This window comes from Alligator sinensis, unplaced genomic scaffold (genome assembly GCF_000455745.1).
Source record: "Alligator sinensis unplaced genomic scaffold, ASM45574v1 scaffold1018_1, whole genome shotgun sequence".
NCBI lineage: Eukaryota > Metazoa > Chordata > Crocodylia > Alligatoridae > Alligator > Alligator sinensis.
Genome location: NW_005842038.1, coordinates 2,089,051 through 2,106,659, shown reverse-complemented (window position 1 = coordinate 2,106,659; position 17,609 = coordinate 2,089,051). Strand labels below are relative to the sequence as shown.

Here is a 17,609-nt window from a genome sequence, read left to right as displayed (position 1 = left end):
CTTTCCCTCTGTTTTGGTGGCAGGTCACTATTGTGTGTTCACTGTATCTATTCACTCACATGTGCTGATGTTAATTCTACAAGAAATGTGGAAATGCACACCCATATATGCAATTTATCTAGTAGGCCTGCATTTTTATGATTAGTAACTGATACAGGTTACCCAGCACTGCCTGGATGTATATGGCATCTGAGCTTTTCTCATTTGTATGAACACTGCTTCTGTTTCAATCTCTGTGGCTGCCTTTGCTCATATTGTGAATATATTTAGCAATATTTAATGGATGCCCTGAATGAAGGATGTGATTCATGTGCTTATTTTAGTACAGACTTTTTTCATATTACATCAGAGAAAAAGGCTCCTATTGGTTGTCTTTAACACAAAAATTGGAAAATGATAACAGATCTGAGTGAGAAAAGCACAAACGCATGTGCTTAAAACACACGTGCTGTTTTCAGTAGGAATGGGCTTGACTTTAAGCACTTCCTTAAGTGTTCAAGAAAATTGGAGATGTCTTCCTGAGCCAAGGCTCAGGAGTTTGAGAGCTCCTGAGTTTCAGGGCTCATTGATTTTGAAAGAGTTAACAGCTGAAACAAATATATGCTATGGATAGCGGCCAGCCCCATACAGGTGCTGAAATAATGTCCCTCCTTTGATGCACTTGGTAAGAAGAACTGATCCGTGGAGCTGGGTAGCACAGGCATTATTCCATTAGAGCAATGAGCTGGATTCCTGGCTGTTTGCAGGTGATTGGGAGGGCCAGACTAAAGACAAGGCCTTAACCCTACTGCTTTATATCAGCTTGTCAAACAGTATTATTTTGCTGTGGCTCTTCACTGGTGGTGGTGTTTTCTCTCTGGGAACTCCCTAGAAGGATGCTTTCTGGGGACTCTGGCTGGTCTGGCTTTTCCAGCACATCAGTGGGCACATAAGGTGTCTTCATTAGATTAGCATGTGTCAGCAAAGAGGAAATAATTTGGAAGTGGAACAAGAAGGAACCAAATAAAGCTGAAAGCCAGCACTGGGTGGTGTCCCTAGCAAATTTTCAAATTAATTACTGACATCCACATCTTCATAAATTAAAGTGTGTGTTATTGCCCACAAAGTTGGCATGGCTTTTCCATCTGCTAGTGGTGGTCCTCATCGCCCACTTCTGCAGTGGAAAAATATAGGGGTGAATAGGAGGTGATAATTTCTTTTCTACTACTTTTACCCATATTGTTTTCAACTCTTCTATCATTGTATGCAAAAGAACACAGTGCTCAGAAAGACATATCCTGTGAGTTTCTTAGCTGTCAGCCTCAAGTGTAACAGAAAAACTGGTCTCTGTATATACTGTATGACAGCCAGGCAACCTTGCCTTGATGAAATCTTGAAATTGTCTTGTCTGTATCTGTTCATTGTCAATATTAGGGACTCTGTTTCAGCACAAGCAATATCCACAGCAGCAATGTTAATCTGTTTCATCTAGAGCCTACTTTGCATTTATAAAGATTCCTCAGTATTTTAGTGGCACAAGATCTAATGTTGCCCTCAATCTGCCTGTCACTACTGGCATCAATGAGAGTTCCCCATGTGGCTAGAGACTGGGTATAGTCCTTTTCATTTTGTGTGGTTTTTGAACAATAAAAGATTGCTGACTTTAATTTAGACTTATGAGCAAAGGCTCTCAGTGTAGGCTTTCTCTTATAGCATGCCTGTGGGATTTGAGGAGACATCCTACTCTCAGATTTCCTCACTTCGAGAAAGCAAACTGCTGAGTGCTTTTGCTGTAGCAAGTAGTATTCAGAATCTTTGCTGTCAGATTGAAAGTCATGCTCAATTTCAGGTGGCTTTATCTGAGGAAGGGAGGACTTCTTATGGATTTCTAGCTTGTGGCGAATTATTTTGATAGCCTATTCTCAGTTCTTATTGTTACTTACTCTCAGAGACTGATTTCCTGTCCTTAGGCCCCACTGTTTGAGACAGATTTTTATCACCTAATATACCACATGTATATATCTTGTAATCATCACCTAAAGTACCACACAGCCCAATAATATAGTTAAAATAAGAATATCTCAACACTGCTGAGGTTTTTTCCTGTATTGTCTTCAGATAAACAATTCAGTGTCAGACAGTAGAGTATGCAGTTTTGTTGGCAGTGAAGGATACCTTATAACCCTTGAGGCCAAAGGTCAGAGAGGTGTTGAACTGACTTATGTAAGGTGGTGAGCTGTGGTGCCATTTTGCTTATTCATTTTGGGATGCGGCAACCTGGAAGTATATGCAATACAAATCAGAGCTGACCTTTGGGGGTGGTCAACATGGGTGACTGTCCAGGACACCAAGGTCAGGGGGGATGCCTCACACTCTTCTGTGTCCAAAGATGGCTGATGAGGCTTATCCAAGATCAACAATCTCTACTGCAGTTTGGACATGTGTTTCCGTGTGGGGTGGTTGGCACTGGAGTGATTGGGTCCGCAACACGCTGTTCCTGCTGCTCCTGCTTTTCCATCTCCTGTTGTTGTCGTGGGGTTTCAGAGTACTGAGATCCCTGCAACAGACCCTTGCTTCATTTGCGGGGGTCCTGGGTGATGGTCTCCTATGAATTGCATCAGTGTTGCATTTTTTTAAGTTGACCTTGAGGACATCCCTGAAGCGCTTTCTCTGTTCTCCTCTTGAGCGTACGCCTTGGCTGAGCTGGGAGAATAAAACTTGCTTTGGGAGTCTGGAGTCGGACATCCGGATACATGGCCACCCAAATGAAGTTGATGTTGGATGATCATTGCCTCAATACTTGTGGTATTTGCTTGCAGGAGGACACTAACATTGGTGCATCCCATCTTCCCACTGGATATGGAGGAACTTCTGCAGGCAGTGTTGATGGTACTTCTCCAACAACTTTAGATGTCTCCTGTATGTTGCCCATTGGTGGAAGGGAGACAAAATGGTGCCAAGTTTAAAACCATGTGGGAGAACCTGCAAGATTAAAGGTGCTGCTGTGAACCCTATTTCTGCCTGAGGCCAAATCAATTCAGTCATGGGCGACTGGCGCCTCCTGACTCTTGGGGGGCACTAGCGGCTGAACGCTGACTGGAGGGGAGGGGGTCCTCCAGTAGCCAATCGCCAACTGTGGGGGAGGTCCCCCAGTAGTCGATTGCCAACCCTGGAGGTGCCGGTCCCAAAACCAGAAGTGCTGCTGGCACTCCCCACTCCCCGGCTGGTGGGGGTTAATCTCCCTTGCATCATCTATGGGTTCAGTCTTTGCAAGTTACTCTAAGCTGCAGAAATTAAACTGAGAAACAACTGGACACACATTCACTTTTGATTCAGGAAATGCAGCCACATGCCTGCAGTAGCTCAGGCCAGAAGTCAGGGGGATGTGGGGAGGAAGGGCACTAGAGCATGGTTCTCTGGCACATAGCCAGCATGGGCTGTGTGTTTGCTGCTTCTTCCTGCTGCCCCTGGGGTCTCTAGGATTTGGAAGTCCAGAATTACAGCAGCAGGATGCTGCAGGGTTGCTCATCACTTCCTATTCCTGTTTCCAGGTGCCTCTGGGATTAGTAGTCCACAGTTACAGCCTGCAATAAGTTTTTTAGCAGGGCAGGGCAGCTCCATAGTTGGGGGAAGGGAAGTTTAACACCTTTCCCTGGCCTCAGACCCCAGCTGGGATTTGCCTGGGGGTGGGGCAGTCCCTGTCTCCCCCTACTCCCCCTAACCCATCTCTGCTGGAATAGACAGCACAGCCCAGCCCAGGGCTAGAAAGCATGCTGGGATGCCAGGGTACTGTGATTTATCTGGAACCATGAAGGGGTCTGGAACAAAAGTTTCATAACTGTTTTGACTCAAATCAGTTAAGTCTGATTCAACCAGGTTTATCTTAAGCCAGTTTCAGCCATTTTGAAACTGGTTTATGTGCACTGAGCTTCTGTTCTGTTACAGGTTTAAACCAGTTTCTGATCACTTAAACCAGTTTATGTGTAACTTCTGTCCCTAGCTAGTAAGACTAGATTTTGATCGTGGACATACCATTGTTAAAAAAGCAAACAAACCAAAAAAACACCAACAAAACCCTGGAAGAAATTGATAAATTCACTAGAGTTTCATTGTATTTACGCTGGCGTAATTAAGAACTGGGCCACAGCCCACTGTTTCTCTACATGGAGTCCTAAACCCTTAAATGGTATTCTGTGCTTTTAGCATCTCTGCAATCTCAAGTTGGCAGAACTTCAGCAATATAGTAAAGAGCAGAATATAAGCTGTTGTCTCTTTTGTTATGTTCACTGCTTCTTACAGATGAGATCTGGTTAAATTGTTTATGGGGCCAAACAGTGGCTCTAGAGCATTTGTTCTCAATCATGTCGACTTGAGGCACCCCTTGGAAAAATGCCAGCTCTTAGCTTTCGCTTATTTCTTGACTGTGGGAAAATAATCGAGCAATTCTTCTGTTGCAAAGAACTCAAAGACAGAATGGTTTTGACACAATGGATTCTTTTTTGAAATTGCTGGGTTTATCTTGTGAATCATGTGTAGGTGTTTGCACCTCAAGTGGTGCTTACATTGCTCAGAACTGCACAGCACTCTTAAAAGGATCTCGTGGCACCCCATGGTGCTGTGGCACCCTGGTTGAGCATCACTGCTCTAAGGAGTATAGGGTCTTGGTGAACGCAGTTTGGTGATTTTGGAGGAAAAATATCTGGGTGGAGTATAACAAGGTACAGTACCTGTTTTCTCCAACACTATCTGGCTTTGACTTCAGTGGGTACTGCCCAGGATACAAAGGCCATAGCTAGTGCCCTTCTTCAGACAGTCTCCTAATGCCATTTCTGAGGTACCTAGCTGCTAGCTCTATCTCATGTACTTGTGTTAAACTGATTTGCCAGATTTGGAGTCAGGATGGAGGTTTTACCGAGTCAGATTGACAAGGTCTTTTGGAGGACTTTCACCCCTTCCGTAGTGCCAGGTATACATCTCTTCTAGAATCATCTGAGCATGTTTTAACCTAGTGATATTCATGCCACTGGAGTGGCAAGGGGTTGGTCATATCCTTTGTTTCCCTTTCTCTTTATCTGTGGTATAAGGTAAAACTTGTTTAATAGAGTGCTTTGTGCCTGTAGTGTGAGAGAGACCAGATATGATATTCTCAGTGTTGCCAACTCTTATGATTTTTGACCTTGTTCTTAAAATCTGAGCTTCGGGAATGTGAAAAACTTAACTTTTTCTTTTATCTTTCTCTCTCTCGCTCTCTCTAGATATATATTTATCTATATATAGATATATACAGATACAGATATCTCTATATAGATAAAGATATATAGATATAGATAAAAGAAAGAGGTAAGTTTTTCACATTCCTGAAGAGCAGACTTTAAGAACAGCACCAAAAATCATAAGAGTTGGCAACACTGTATTCTTGTGGACCTTTTTAGCCCTCTTCCAATCTTGTATGCTTATGCAGTGCCTTTGGAAGTGCTAACTAGGCATCCACCCTTCCCACCATAGCAGCACTATTAAAACACTGAAGACTGGTACCTCTTTATCTTCTGGTCCTTTTCTGCAGTAGCTGTTGGTGGAGTTTCTGAGCTAAGGGAAAGACAATGCATCTGCTTTGTACATCTGTTTCCGTGGTCCTTATGTGCTAGATAGGACACTCGTCTCTAATTCTGTGTCCGTGGAGATGACACGAACCTTTTGTTTTGCTGACAGCTTCTACTGAGATTTTTCTGTTTCCCTTCCCTGCCATATGTCTGCTGATTAAACACCCTGCTGTGTATAACAAGCACATTCTCTCTTATCCCTTTCAGGAGCTTCTTTTGTTTCAGTAAGCCCCATAGAGTAGTTGCATCCAATGTGTCAGCTGCAGTTACGCTGCCCCCCCATCCACTTGATCACTTTGATGATTAATGTCACTGTCACAGGTGTTTTTGAATCATAATATTGTTACAGCAGCACCAAGTCACAGGGTTTCTGTCAACCACCTGAGCAGTTTTCTCTAGGGCTCACATTACTGCTCTGCTTACAGTATGCTTGAGTGCTTCTCTCAATGGTGCATTTAATGTTAAATGACTTGGGACGAACTCTGCTACAGAGTTCACAATTCCTAATGTAACTGCCAGATAAAATTAGCTGTTACTTTTGACTTAAGCATTACAATTAGTGCTTGAGTTTCCCACACATCAGCCTAGAAAGTCTTTGAGATGCTCCACTCTGTGTACACAACATCATGTGACCTGAACAGGTGTTTTCACAACATTAATTTTGCTTAATCTATTTTTAGATTAATTGAAAAAATTGTTTTCTCTTGAGCGTCTTTCCTTGGCTACATTTATTTAATAAAAGACAAACTTAACTGTGAGAATCTCACAATGTACTCATTCTTTTCCAAACTCCCACCAGTGCATGGCAGATAAATTTAAATTTTCCAAAGAGGTTTTAGTGATGTATAAAACAATAAGCCACAGCACTTCGATTGAACATGCTACTGTACATCTGTGTATAATATCAGCAATTCCCATTTAATCGATAGGTAAATGCCCAAATACTTTTGAAGATCTATTATTGGGTTCCCAAAATTGAGCACGCAGAATTAGAGGAGAGACCCCTTTTTGGAAAACTTGGAATACACTTCCTACTACAGGTACAGGGTTTTTTTCTCTTTTGATACCTGTGGAGGTACCACTGATTCATAAAACTGGAAGTTTAACTTACTACCTGATTTATTTATAAACAGCACTTTAATAGCTGCAGTTTTTAGAATCCTGGCATGTGACAGGTATGCAGCAGTTATTTTTAAAGTGATGGTTTTTGATGCATATAGTTATTGTGAAATTTTACAATTGGAAGTGTAAGTAAATGGCCACATTAGCTATATATTAAAACAAAGCCTTATTACTGTGAACTTTTTGCAATGTGAGTGTGGTAGTTCGGTTATCACTGCTGTCTCATAATTACATGAGATTTTCAAACATTTTCATTTACTGTGTATTATCTATAACTGCACACTTAAAGAAGACATAAGTAGACATCAGAGTTCGTTCTCATTTTGATTTATGGTTATGTTAAATAGTTCCCAGATTCTTACTCATGTTGAGTGGCAACTGGGCTTGTCTACATGTGCAATTAATGCGCGGCAATAAACTCCAATGCATATTGTGCTGGAATTTATTGCTCCTGGGTGCCACATTTAAACATGCACCTGGGACCACAGTACAGCATAGCATAAATTGTGCCGGGTTGGAACAGCCCAAGCTGGCAGGGGCAAGGGTGGTCAGCCTGCCAGCTTGGGGCTGCTCTGACCCAGCTCAACATGCTGTGGAGGGGCTGGCTGGGGCACAAGGCTGCTCCAGTGCAGCACTAGCTGGCAGGCAGCCCCTGCACTGAAGCGAGGGTGCTTCAGTGCAGGGGACACGAGGGTGTGTCCCGCTAGCTGAGTCAGTGTCACATGTGCCTTGCTGTGCACTAAAGGACTCTGCCTTAGGATAGTACTTGTACAATACTATCCTATAGTGGAGTTTATTAGTTTACTGCAGCCTAATAGGGCTGCATGCGTAGATGCTGAGACATTTACTGTGCAGCTAATTAGTCAGCTCTGTAGTAAACATTCCGTGTAGATGTATCCATAGTAGCCTGGTGAAGAGCAACTTTAAGCTACTGTAGTAAACTTCACTATCAGCTCACTGTGCTACTGTATAATCTCTGCCAGGTTTTTATTAATAAGTCAAAATCCTCCATTTCTTTTTGAGTCTTCAAAAAGATTCATATCTTGTGGAGAGATTCATATCTTGTATCCCAAATAATTCAGCTGTTACATGAAGTACATTTCATTTCAGCTTTTGCACTGTTTCTTAGCTAATAGTGTGTTCTCTACGTTGAACATTGATCAGGACTCACTTCAGTAGTCCTCTCAAGCAAAACGCTCATTACCTTAATTGAGAACATTTGCCTTTGTACAGGATCTGGGTCTAGGCTTGCTAACATTACCTGGGGGTGGTAATGGCTTTTTATTGCTGTATAAAATAACTTTAGAAGGTTTACTAGTGACCCTATCATTTTCAAGCCAGCTGCTGCATGTTTTAATTCAGGATTTTCATCACACCATGTTAGTTAGGTCACATTTTCTTGCAAGAGCATTTTTTTACTTCAAATAGTTTTCCTTTAGTGTTTTTAGTGTTTTTATTATTGAATAGGCACTCACTCACTCACTCACTCACTCACTCACTCATGCACATCAGTTCACCATGTATGCAACTATTTGAAGCGTTTGCTAGCTGTTACATAGGCCACTTTTCTAGGCCTTAAATCATGCCCCTGCACATCTCTTTTATGGGCTTGCTTCTACACTTGTCCTCCCCAGGTTTCTACCTACTTCCTCTTTTTCCATAATCTCTTAGGCAGAGCTGACACTGGGTGGAACTAACTTGCATGTGAGGGGAGAATAGTCTGCTTTCTATGGCTCACAGCCTCACTCTATGACTATATATTGCTTCCCAATATGGTAAAGCTACTATGGGTATGGTTCATTAATACATTTCATAGCCTCTGCCCCTGATGTGCGACTTTCACCCATCCAGTATTAACCACAATTACAGACATTTTGTAGTGCTAAATTGCCTGTTTATTCTAGTCTGCTACACAAATGGGATAACTGTATTTGAGCAATTGTGATTTTGGCCACTGGTTGTTCTCCTTTAGCTGTACATTCTCAAATTAAAAGAGGTTTGGAATGCTCCTTTCATCCCTTTTGCTGGCTGCTGGTGTATCTAACTGATAACTTGTACACCACTTTCAAATGCATTGGAGCATACACAATATTTTGGGTGCAGCTATGTATTCTTCATGGAGTACCTGGAAAAACAACTCCAGTAAACCAACAGCTGTGACTGGCACTTGCGACTGGGGAGACGTATTAATTTCTTTTACTGTGATTGAAGCCTATTGGTTTTTTTTGAGTGTGTGCCTCCACCGCTGGATCTCCAGTGTATTTACCCCAGCTTTGTTTAACTTCTAACAAGAATTATTTCCTCATTGGAAAGGCTGTCATTACAAGCTGATATGTGAACACCTCTCTCATACCCAGTCCCTGTAATGAAGCTTGAAGCTCTATTAGGAGAGGGTGCATTTTTTAAGTACTTAAATACACCTCATTTGAAGCCCTGCATTTCAAAAGGCAATTGGGAACATAGTAGGAAAGAAGGAGCCTAAATACTCCTGGCTTCTGATCTCCTAAATCAAGATGGAAAATGGAACTTGGGTTCTTAATTACTTGTGAAAATTTTACTCTATGAAAAATTCCCAGAGATGAGGCGCAGAGCCCATGGGAATAACCGTCTTGTGCCTGGCTCAGCCTTCAGGTAGAGAAGGATTTAGAATCTGCACCAGCAAGTTAATATTCTTTTCTGCATTCTCCGTGCCAGTTTCCACTCTGTTAAGTATGTTCTTATGCTTCACAACAGTTTTTTGTCTTACTGGCTAAACTGTTTTTCATCCCGTAGCCCTTGCTCGCGTTGAAGCCAGTGCAGCTAGTTTTGTGAGTAAATAAGTAATAGAAGTTTTAAGTGTTGCAGAACTAGGTCTGTTTCCTCTAAAGCAGGTGAGCTACATCTTTTGCTTTCAGGACTCTGAAAACCCATTCTCTAACCAGGTTGCAGACTATTGCACATGAGTTGGTCCTCACGTTGTACAGTCTAGCCTTGTATTAGAGCTTTAGTATTTGGAAGAAGAGCAGCCAAATTTATTGCATCTGAGCACTCAGTTAACTGGTGAGGTTTTGAAAAATGAGTAAATATAGCTACTGTTTACTTGGATTTGATCCTACTCTAAGAAGGAGCATACTGGAGAGAGATCTATTCTAGTCTGAGACATGCTTCAGTGAGAGGTCTCCGTGGTGAAAAGGGGATAAACAAATTGCTGTGGGGACAGCATACAATGATATAAAATTATTATAGTGGGGAAAGAAAAAAACATTTCAAGATGCTGTTTCTTTTTTTTCTCACAGCATTTTGTATTTAGCAATAAAAAGGCCTGTATTAGTAAAGTTCACTTTCTCTCTCTCTACTTTTTACTCTACTTCATCTACTTGTCTTTTAATTTACTTTTACTAATTGGTGTCAGTTTCCTCTCTCCTTTCTGAATTTATCCTTCAGTGTATTTATGTTTTCTGTCAGGGTCATGAATATTGTACCTTCTCTCTCTTTTAGATCCAAAGACGGCTTTTCTGATGCTGTTTTTGAAGTTAACTTGAAAATGACAGGATTCTAAACTGCTAATAGGCAGGAAGATCAGAGACTTCTCCATTTCAAATCACTCCACAAAAAAAGATTTTGGATCATCCAAAGTACAGACTGGAGCTGATGATGATGCTTTAACTTACTTTCACTGTCACGGGACAGCATGTACATCCTTATCCAGGGATTCTGGTTTTCTCTGACAAAAAATTGCAAATTTTCTGACAAAACCACCAAAATCCGTTGTTAAAATTTTAAAGCCCCTTGCCCCCCCACCCACAGCCCTTGCCCCCCAGCCCTGCTGGAGGGGCCCCCAGCTGCCAGGGCTATGGGGCCAGGGACCCAAGTCTGCAGCTCCCTGCCCCCAACAGCAGGCAGCTGCAGCAGAAGCAGCATGGAGCCAGCTCCTCCACTGCTGCCGCCTGCTTGGGTGGTGGCGGGGCCAGCTCCTGCCCCCCCCCTGCAGCCAGGACCTGCAACCCCCAAGCCCTGCCAGAGGGGTCCCCAGCCCCATGCGAGCCCCTCTTACCTCAGGCTTCAGGAGAAGTGACGCTGAGCTGAGCCGAAAAGAGCCATGGCTGACCGAGAGTCTCAGGCCCTGCCTTTCCCCCTCCCCCTTCCCCTCCGGATAGTTTCCTGTCCTGTTTGCAAACAGCTTTTGCAGGCTGGAGCTCAGCCAGCCTGCAGAGCTGTTTGCAAAAGCAGGGAATCTGCGGGTTTCTCTGCTAAAAGGAGAAATCTGTGTTTTCTCTGATAAAAAGGGGAAAGCCATGGTTTTATCTATTTTTCCATGGGAAATGGAACACCCGGATCCCTGTGTTATTTCCCAGACCACTTTCACCTGCGTGTTCCAGGATATCTGGGATTTCCTTGCATTGTGGTCCACAGCAATGAGATCCAGAGTTTACTTGAGTACCAAAGCTGTCTAACGATTTCAGTTAGTTTTTGGTAACAGAAATGAGATTACTTGGGTAAGCAGGTGATGAATGTTACCTACCGGCAGAGCACAATGGTACCGTGATAACGCAGTTATAGAACACAGCTTCCCTTTGTGGGAAATGTGCTGTAAGAAAATTACATCAACCCCCCCCCAAAATGTTATGGTCCCTGTGGGGCTGGTAGTTGTACATAAATCTGAATTTTCCTGAAGGTTTAAAGCTGCCTCGGATTGTATTGCAGCTCTTCTTGGTATGATTCTAACCTGCTTTCCCCCCCCCCCCCCCATTTTTAAAAATATACCAGTTACACACTCATGTACATTATATACCTTAATTTCCCACCCCATACTCAGGTGAAAACCTAAGATAGGAGTTTTGGCTGTTGCCAAACTTGAGTTCTCTGGGACCAAGTTGGGTCTAGATCCAAGGGTAATCCATTAATAATGCCTTCCTGTGGGATTCCAGACAATTAATCTGGGCACAACTGTTAGCAGGAGAGCATCAACACTCAGTAACCATGCTGAAAAATTCTCAAATACCCAGATTCTGAACTATTAAGGATTTATAGAACAAAAATAAAAACCTACTGTATGCTCTTGTACTGATCTATTGTAATAAAGGTGGCAACAGGAAATATTTCATCTAGTGTACACCATGAAATACATGAGTATGCAGCTATAATGTTTAGTGTTTTAGCTAAGTTGAAATCTCTAGGAGATAGCAACTTATGGCAATGTGCTCACTAAATTATTTTTGTAGGAGAGAATACTTTTATTTTGTCCATTTGCTGTTCTTGTACAGAAGTTTCTAGCATCCAGTTGCCTAAGAAATTCCTGGGTCACACTATGTCAAGTGTTTTTGAAATCGTTCTTGATCAGTCATCCACATAACAGAGTGTAATTTAAAACATGCGTCTTAATCTTTATCTTCTTTAGTCTCTTCTGACAGTCAAAGTCTGGTGTTACAAATAGCATTAGTAATATTGTTTTATTATATTATTAGACAATGGTAATAAGGATGGATGTGGCTTCTGAGTTAGATATGCAAGGAGTAGCACCCACTCAAGTGAATGAAAGACTCCCCCTGGTGTTGATGGTGGTTGAATAGACCCTGTGCTATACTAGACTGTTTTTTCACTGACAGCAAAGTAAAGACTATTCAGCAGGTAGCAAGAGGTGGGACATGACCCTTTCATTGTTCATTTGACCCTGTTAATGCAGGCAACAAGAGGAGATGACTTTTTTGTGCAGTTTAGTGAAGATTCTTGAAGAGTTTATTTCTCAAACTGAAGTCAATTGAATCAAGCCATTGTAAAGAAATCTCTATTAAGATTATAGGGCAGCTGAGCAGAGAGAATTAACCTTTTATTAACAGTGGTGTAAAATGGGAACAACATTGTTCAAGTCCAGTCAGTTACACTTGATAGAAAGGTGGTGCTGGAGGAGGATCTGATGGAGGGATTTTTTGTTTGTTTGTTTGTTTGTTTGTTTTTGGTTTGGAGCAATATTCCTTATTTAGTAAGAAAAATTAGATATATTTTTAAGCGTTCATTGATGTTGGTGTTTTCAATTCAACGTAATTTTTCTCTGTTCTAGTGCTGATGAACGGTTTGATGCTACATTTCACACCAATGTTTTAGTCAATTCTTCAGGACACTGTCAATACCTACCTCCAGGTAAGAAGTAGATTGTGTATATGTGATAAGCTTTGGCTACTTGCACTGCTACTCATGCTACTCATATTAAGCAGTAGTATATTTTACAAGCTAATCTGCGACCATGTTTAGGAGATCTCTGTTTTATGTTCTTACTCCAGGCACAGCTTTCTAAACCTGACTTTTGCTGATCAAACTTGAGCTAGACTTCCCCAAATACCTAACTGAAACTATGTAATATTGTAACTGTTTTATTTGTCTCTCTTGTATGGCTATTACTACTGGTATCATCATAAGTTCACATACCTGGCAATAAATAACTTTTATGGTCAAGTTGGTTGCTATACTCTCTGTCTGAACCTCACTTACTCTTCCTTCCCCTTGACCTCACCATTTGCTCTGCAGCAACACTTCTTTTACCTAACCCAAAGATCCCTATAATACCCAAAACTACTGTGGGGTCTGCTCATCAACTAGGACCATTGTGACAAGAGATTGGGACGTGCTGAGTTTTGAGGCGCATGAGGGTATCAGCTGAAAGTGCTGATCAGACCCAGCTTGCTCAGACGTACTCTGTTAGCATGTGTGTCTAACTGCATTTATTATTGTCCTACTGAAATAAAGGATGAACTGAGTTCAAGGCATGTGAGGGTGTCAGCTGAATGTCACACTGAATAACCTGGTCTGGCTCAGATGCACTCTATTAACCTGTATGCTTGTGTCTGACTGCATTTTATTGTTGCCCTGATGAATTGAGTTCAAGGCATATGAGGGTGTTAGCCTGTCAATGCTGAATAACCCGGCCTGGCTCAGGTATGCCCTGTTAATCTGTGTGTGTATGTGCATCTATGTGTTTGACTAATTCAGTGGTTGGAGAAACCCAGCCCCATTGAAACTGAGTCCTGCAAGATAGCTCCATTGGGGGTGAGGACTTGCAGAAGGGAGAGATACAGGTCCACATAAAAACACAAGAAACACAAGCTGCACATTGATAGAACTACAGAGACCCCAGAAACACACCCCTAATAAATGAGCACACCCCAAAGTGACAGGGAAATCTGGTAACACTACCTAGATCACATGTTTATATACATTTTATATAGGCAGCTTCCAAGAAAATACTTTTTTGCATGAATAACACCAGGCAAAAAACAACTCTTTGTTGCAGGTATGTGCATTTATCTGTCCTAGTATGGAGTCATAGTATGACTCTTTTCTTGTTGCTGTCATTTTTAAAAATATATTTTAGAGACCTGGAATAGTGAAAAGAAATAAATTAAAAATATATAGGCATATAGGAGGAATAAAGGAATATTGTTTGCTAAAGCTGAAGAAATGATTCATAAGGAATAATGTATTCCATGAGTGTAGCCTCCTTGTTACCAATTACTTTGTCTATATTTAGTATTTGAAATGCTTACTGAATACTTGGTATGAAGATTACTTAGCATGTAGACCATTCCTGAGAAATCTGTTGCATTTGTTATTTGAAATTAAAAATATACTGAGTCTTACTTATCAGGTACACAGCATGTACCATCCTGTTTCTCTTCCCTAATTTAATGAGCATAAGTCTTAGAATCTGAGATTTCTTTGGTCTATCGCAGGGGCATGCAAAACAGGCCATATTTGATTCGGATTTGGATTTGGCCCGAATCAGGGACAGTGATTCGATTAGTTGATTCAGATTACTGTCACCAACTCAGATTCGGCCAAATCAGCGATTTGGCCATAGACACAGCTTTAAATGTTTTTCTATGTACCTTGAGGTACCAGGCCAGGTTCATGAACCCTGTGATGCTGGGGCGGATGCAGCATCCCACAGGAGTGTGGCCCCCCCGCGTGCTTGGCAGTGAACCTGGAAGTGGACCAGAAGTACTTCCAGTCCGCTTCCGGGTCTGCCACTGAGCGCACTGGGGGCACCTCCCCAGCTCAGCGATCGGCTGAGGGGGGACCTCAGGAGTCCCCCCGGACCCAGGAGGCACCAGTTGTTGAGCCGGGGGGGGGCATGTGGGGACTTCCCGGTGGACCCAGAAGTGCTTCTGGTCCACTTCTGGGTCTGCTGCCCAGTGTGCTGGGCACCCCCCCCAGCGCTCCTGTGAGATGCTCCATTCACCCCAGCATCGCAGCATTCACTAGCCCCCTGGTACCTTGAGGTATGTAGAAAAAACATTTAAAGCTGTGTCTATGCCTGAATCACTGAATCTTTCCAAATTTCTCTGAATCAATTCAGAGGGTTCTGATTTGATTCGGAGAGATTAAAGGGTTTCCTGATTTGATTCAGATACAGAGATTCAGTCACCAAATCGGGCCGAATCTCCGCTGAATCAAACCAGGGACTGAAGCTTTGCACAGCCCTATCTATAGCAGATCTAAAGCATCTACCACTGGAGAATTTAAGTATTTTCCAGGTGAATTGAATCTTGAAATCCTTTGAGGACTTCCTGGGGGGGGTCTCCTTTTCTTCTTATCATAGCAAGGGCTGCTTGGTGCATAGATAGTTCTGACCTACCAGGTGCAGTACAGAAGGGTGCTGATCTAAGGTGTTTTTGTACAGGACCCAAGAAGAAAAAAGAAGAGGTTAGCTTTCTTGAAAGGAATGAGCTAACACCATGTAAATCTTAATAAGCAAGTGACTTTACAGGACCTTTTCTTATCTTTACTAAGAGTAATCCTAGGCAAGCCACATCATGAAGTGAATACTAATACCAGGAAACGGTATTAGAGAAAAAACATTTATGGAAAAATCTTAACACAAATCAGGAAAAGGAGTGTGGAGTGCAAATACACTTGTTTCAAACCTATTTCTTTAGTGTGGTTAAATGCTTTACCTTTTAACCTGTCAAGGCTTATATGTTAAAGTATGTACCAGCAAGCTGCAATGTGTAACAGGGTCCAGCTATATAAGGCAATGTAAAGAAGCATGGAACAAGAATTTCACTTTTTTTTTTTTCTTTTTTAAATGCTACTCTAGGCATATTCAAAAGCTCTTGCTACATAGATGTGCGCTGGTTTCCATTTGATGTTCAGAAGTGCAATTTGAAGTTTGGATCATGGACCTATGGTGGTTGGTCTTTGGACTTACAGATGCAAGAAGCAGATATATCAGGCTATATTTCAAATGGAGAGTGGGATCTTGTAGGTAAGCTCCGTGGGCCTGATTGTCATTGACACGGTGTACTTTGGTAGCTTAATAGCCATTAAAGTGGAGGGAAATATTAGAGCAGTGTAGAATGATGTTAGTGCAAAGGATGAGCAGCCCCCCCCTTGCCTGTTTGTGGGTAATAAAAAAGTACATAGATCAATGTATTCACCTAACACATTTGGGTGGCATGCAAATAACAGTCTTTGTAGATGCCTCCCCTTCCATCTTCCTACCCCACAAAGCAGTGGATTACTGTACATGTTATACCTTTTAACTATGAAAGTCAAGTCAATACCATTTGAAACATTGAGAATGATAAAAGGTCAGAATCAACATATGAAGAAGGCAGAGGCACTGAGAAAACTATTGTTATATAAATTAAGTGAACACCATTCTGTCTTGCATTCTTTTTTATTACATGCTTTTTGTCATGTGATAGAAAGGAGAATTGGAATTAAAGATGAATGTCTTACCTAAAGTGAAATTTTGAAGGGGATTTTTGTAGGCTTTTAGCAAGATGTAACTTATACAAGAGCATAGTTTTTGTGCACATTGCTTTTCATTTTCCTCACTTTTTTTTTTTACTTACACAGGAGTCCCTGGGAAGAGGAGTGAGAGTTTTTATGAATGTTGTAAAGAACCATACCCAGATGTGACATTCACAGTGACTATGAGACGTAGGACTCTTTATTATGGACTCAATCTTCTCATTCCTTGTGTACTGATATCTGGACTTGCTCTTTTAGTTTTTCTACTTCCAGCAGACTCAGGAGAAAAGATCTCGCTAGGTAAATATCTTATAAGGGATTGTAAAATTTGGACTTAAAAAAAGGATTTTTTTCAGAACTGCCTTAGCATGTCAGGACGAAGTCCCCTCTAACCATCATACCACAGTGCAGTTGGTCCTTCTGAAACTGCATGGCAGTCCCTGACATTTAATAGTAATTGGATAACATTGATGAAGAGCAGTAGGGAAGTTTTCTGCCAAACTGGGAGCAGGGGCCTGGCTTAGAATCCAAAGCCAATCCAGTACTACAGTAACATCCATCCCCCTGAGCCACGCATTGTCTGCCATGTTTGTGGCTTCCTGGCTTCATACATTTCCCTTTTTTGGCTCACCAAAGATAAAGCAGAGGTAATAACTTCTCACGTGATAGAGCATTGGGCTAGGAAGTCAGAAAGATGCAGGTTCAACCCCTGCCCCCCGGTGATGGAAGCCTAGATCCCAGGCCTCCAGGTTCCTGGGCAGCCAACTACTCCACCACTGGTATAAAACATGGGAAGGCTCTCTCTGCATAGTAACAGCTACTAGCTATGAGTTCCTGGCCTGGCACATTTTTGTGACTTATGGTGGCATAAATCCAGAATGGTGTATCCTGCCGCATGTGCTTAGTGCACTTAGGCATGCACACTGTAGGGGACTTAGAAATGTTATCTGTGCCTGCGTTCCAGTAATGCCACTTGTACAGCTAGAAAATTGCAATTTAGATGCCCAGAGGCAAAAGGCATTCCATCCTGTGGAAATGTAAGATGAAGGCACCTTATAAAAGGAGACACGTTAGCAGTTTTTCAAAGAACTGAGCAGGGTGGAATAATTTGTACTTATTTATGAGTCTAAATGCTACTTAGACCACATACCTGGGCACTGAGTGCAAATGGTGGTATAA

General features: G+C 42.0%; 1 protein-coding gene across 1 annotated transcript in view; it reads left to right on the top strand.

Annotated features, from left to right (window-relative positions):
- Positions 1-17,609, top strand: part of CHRNA7 (cholinergic receptor nicotinic alpha 7 subunit) — a 119,354-nt gene that overhangs the window by 92,192 nt on the left and 9,553 nt on the right. Inside the window, exons 6-8 of the mRNA XM_025202823.1 lie at positions 12,739-12,818; positions 15,772-15,939; positions 16,536-16,730. Of these exons, the coding sequence (XP_025058608.1) occupies positions 12,739-12,818; positions 15,772-15,939; positions 16,536-16,730 (443 nt within the window). The remainder of the gene's footprint in view (positions 1-12,738; positions 12,819-15,771; positions 15,940-16,535; positions 16,731-17,609) is intronic.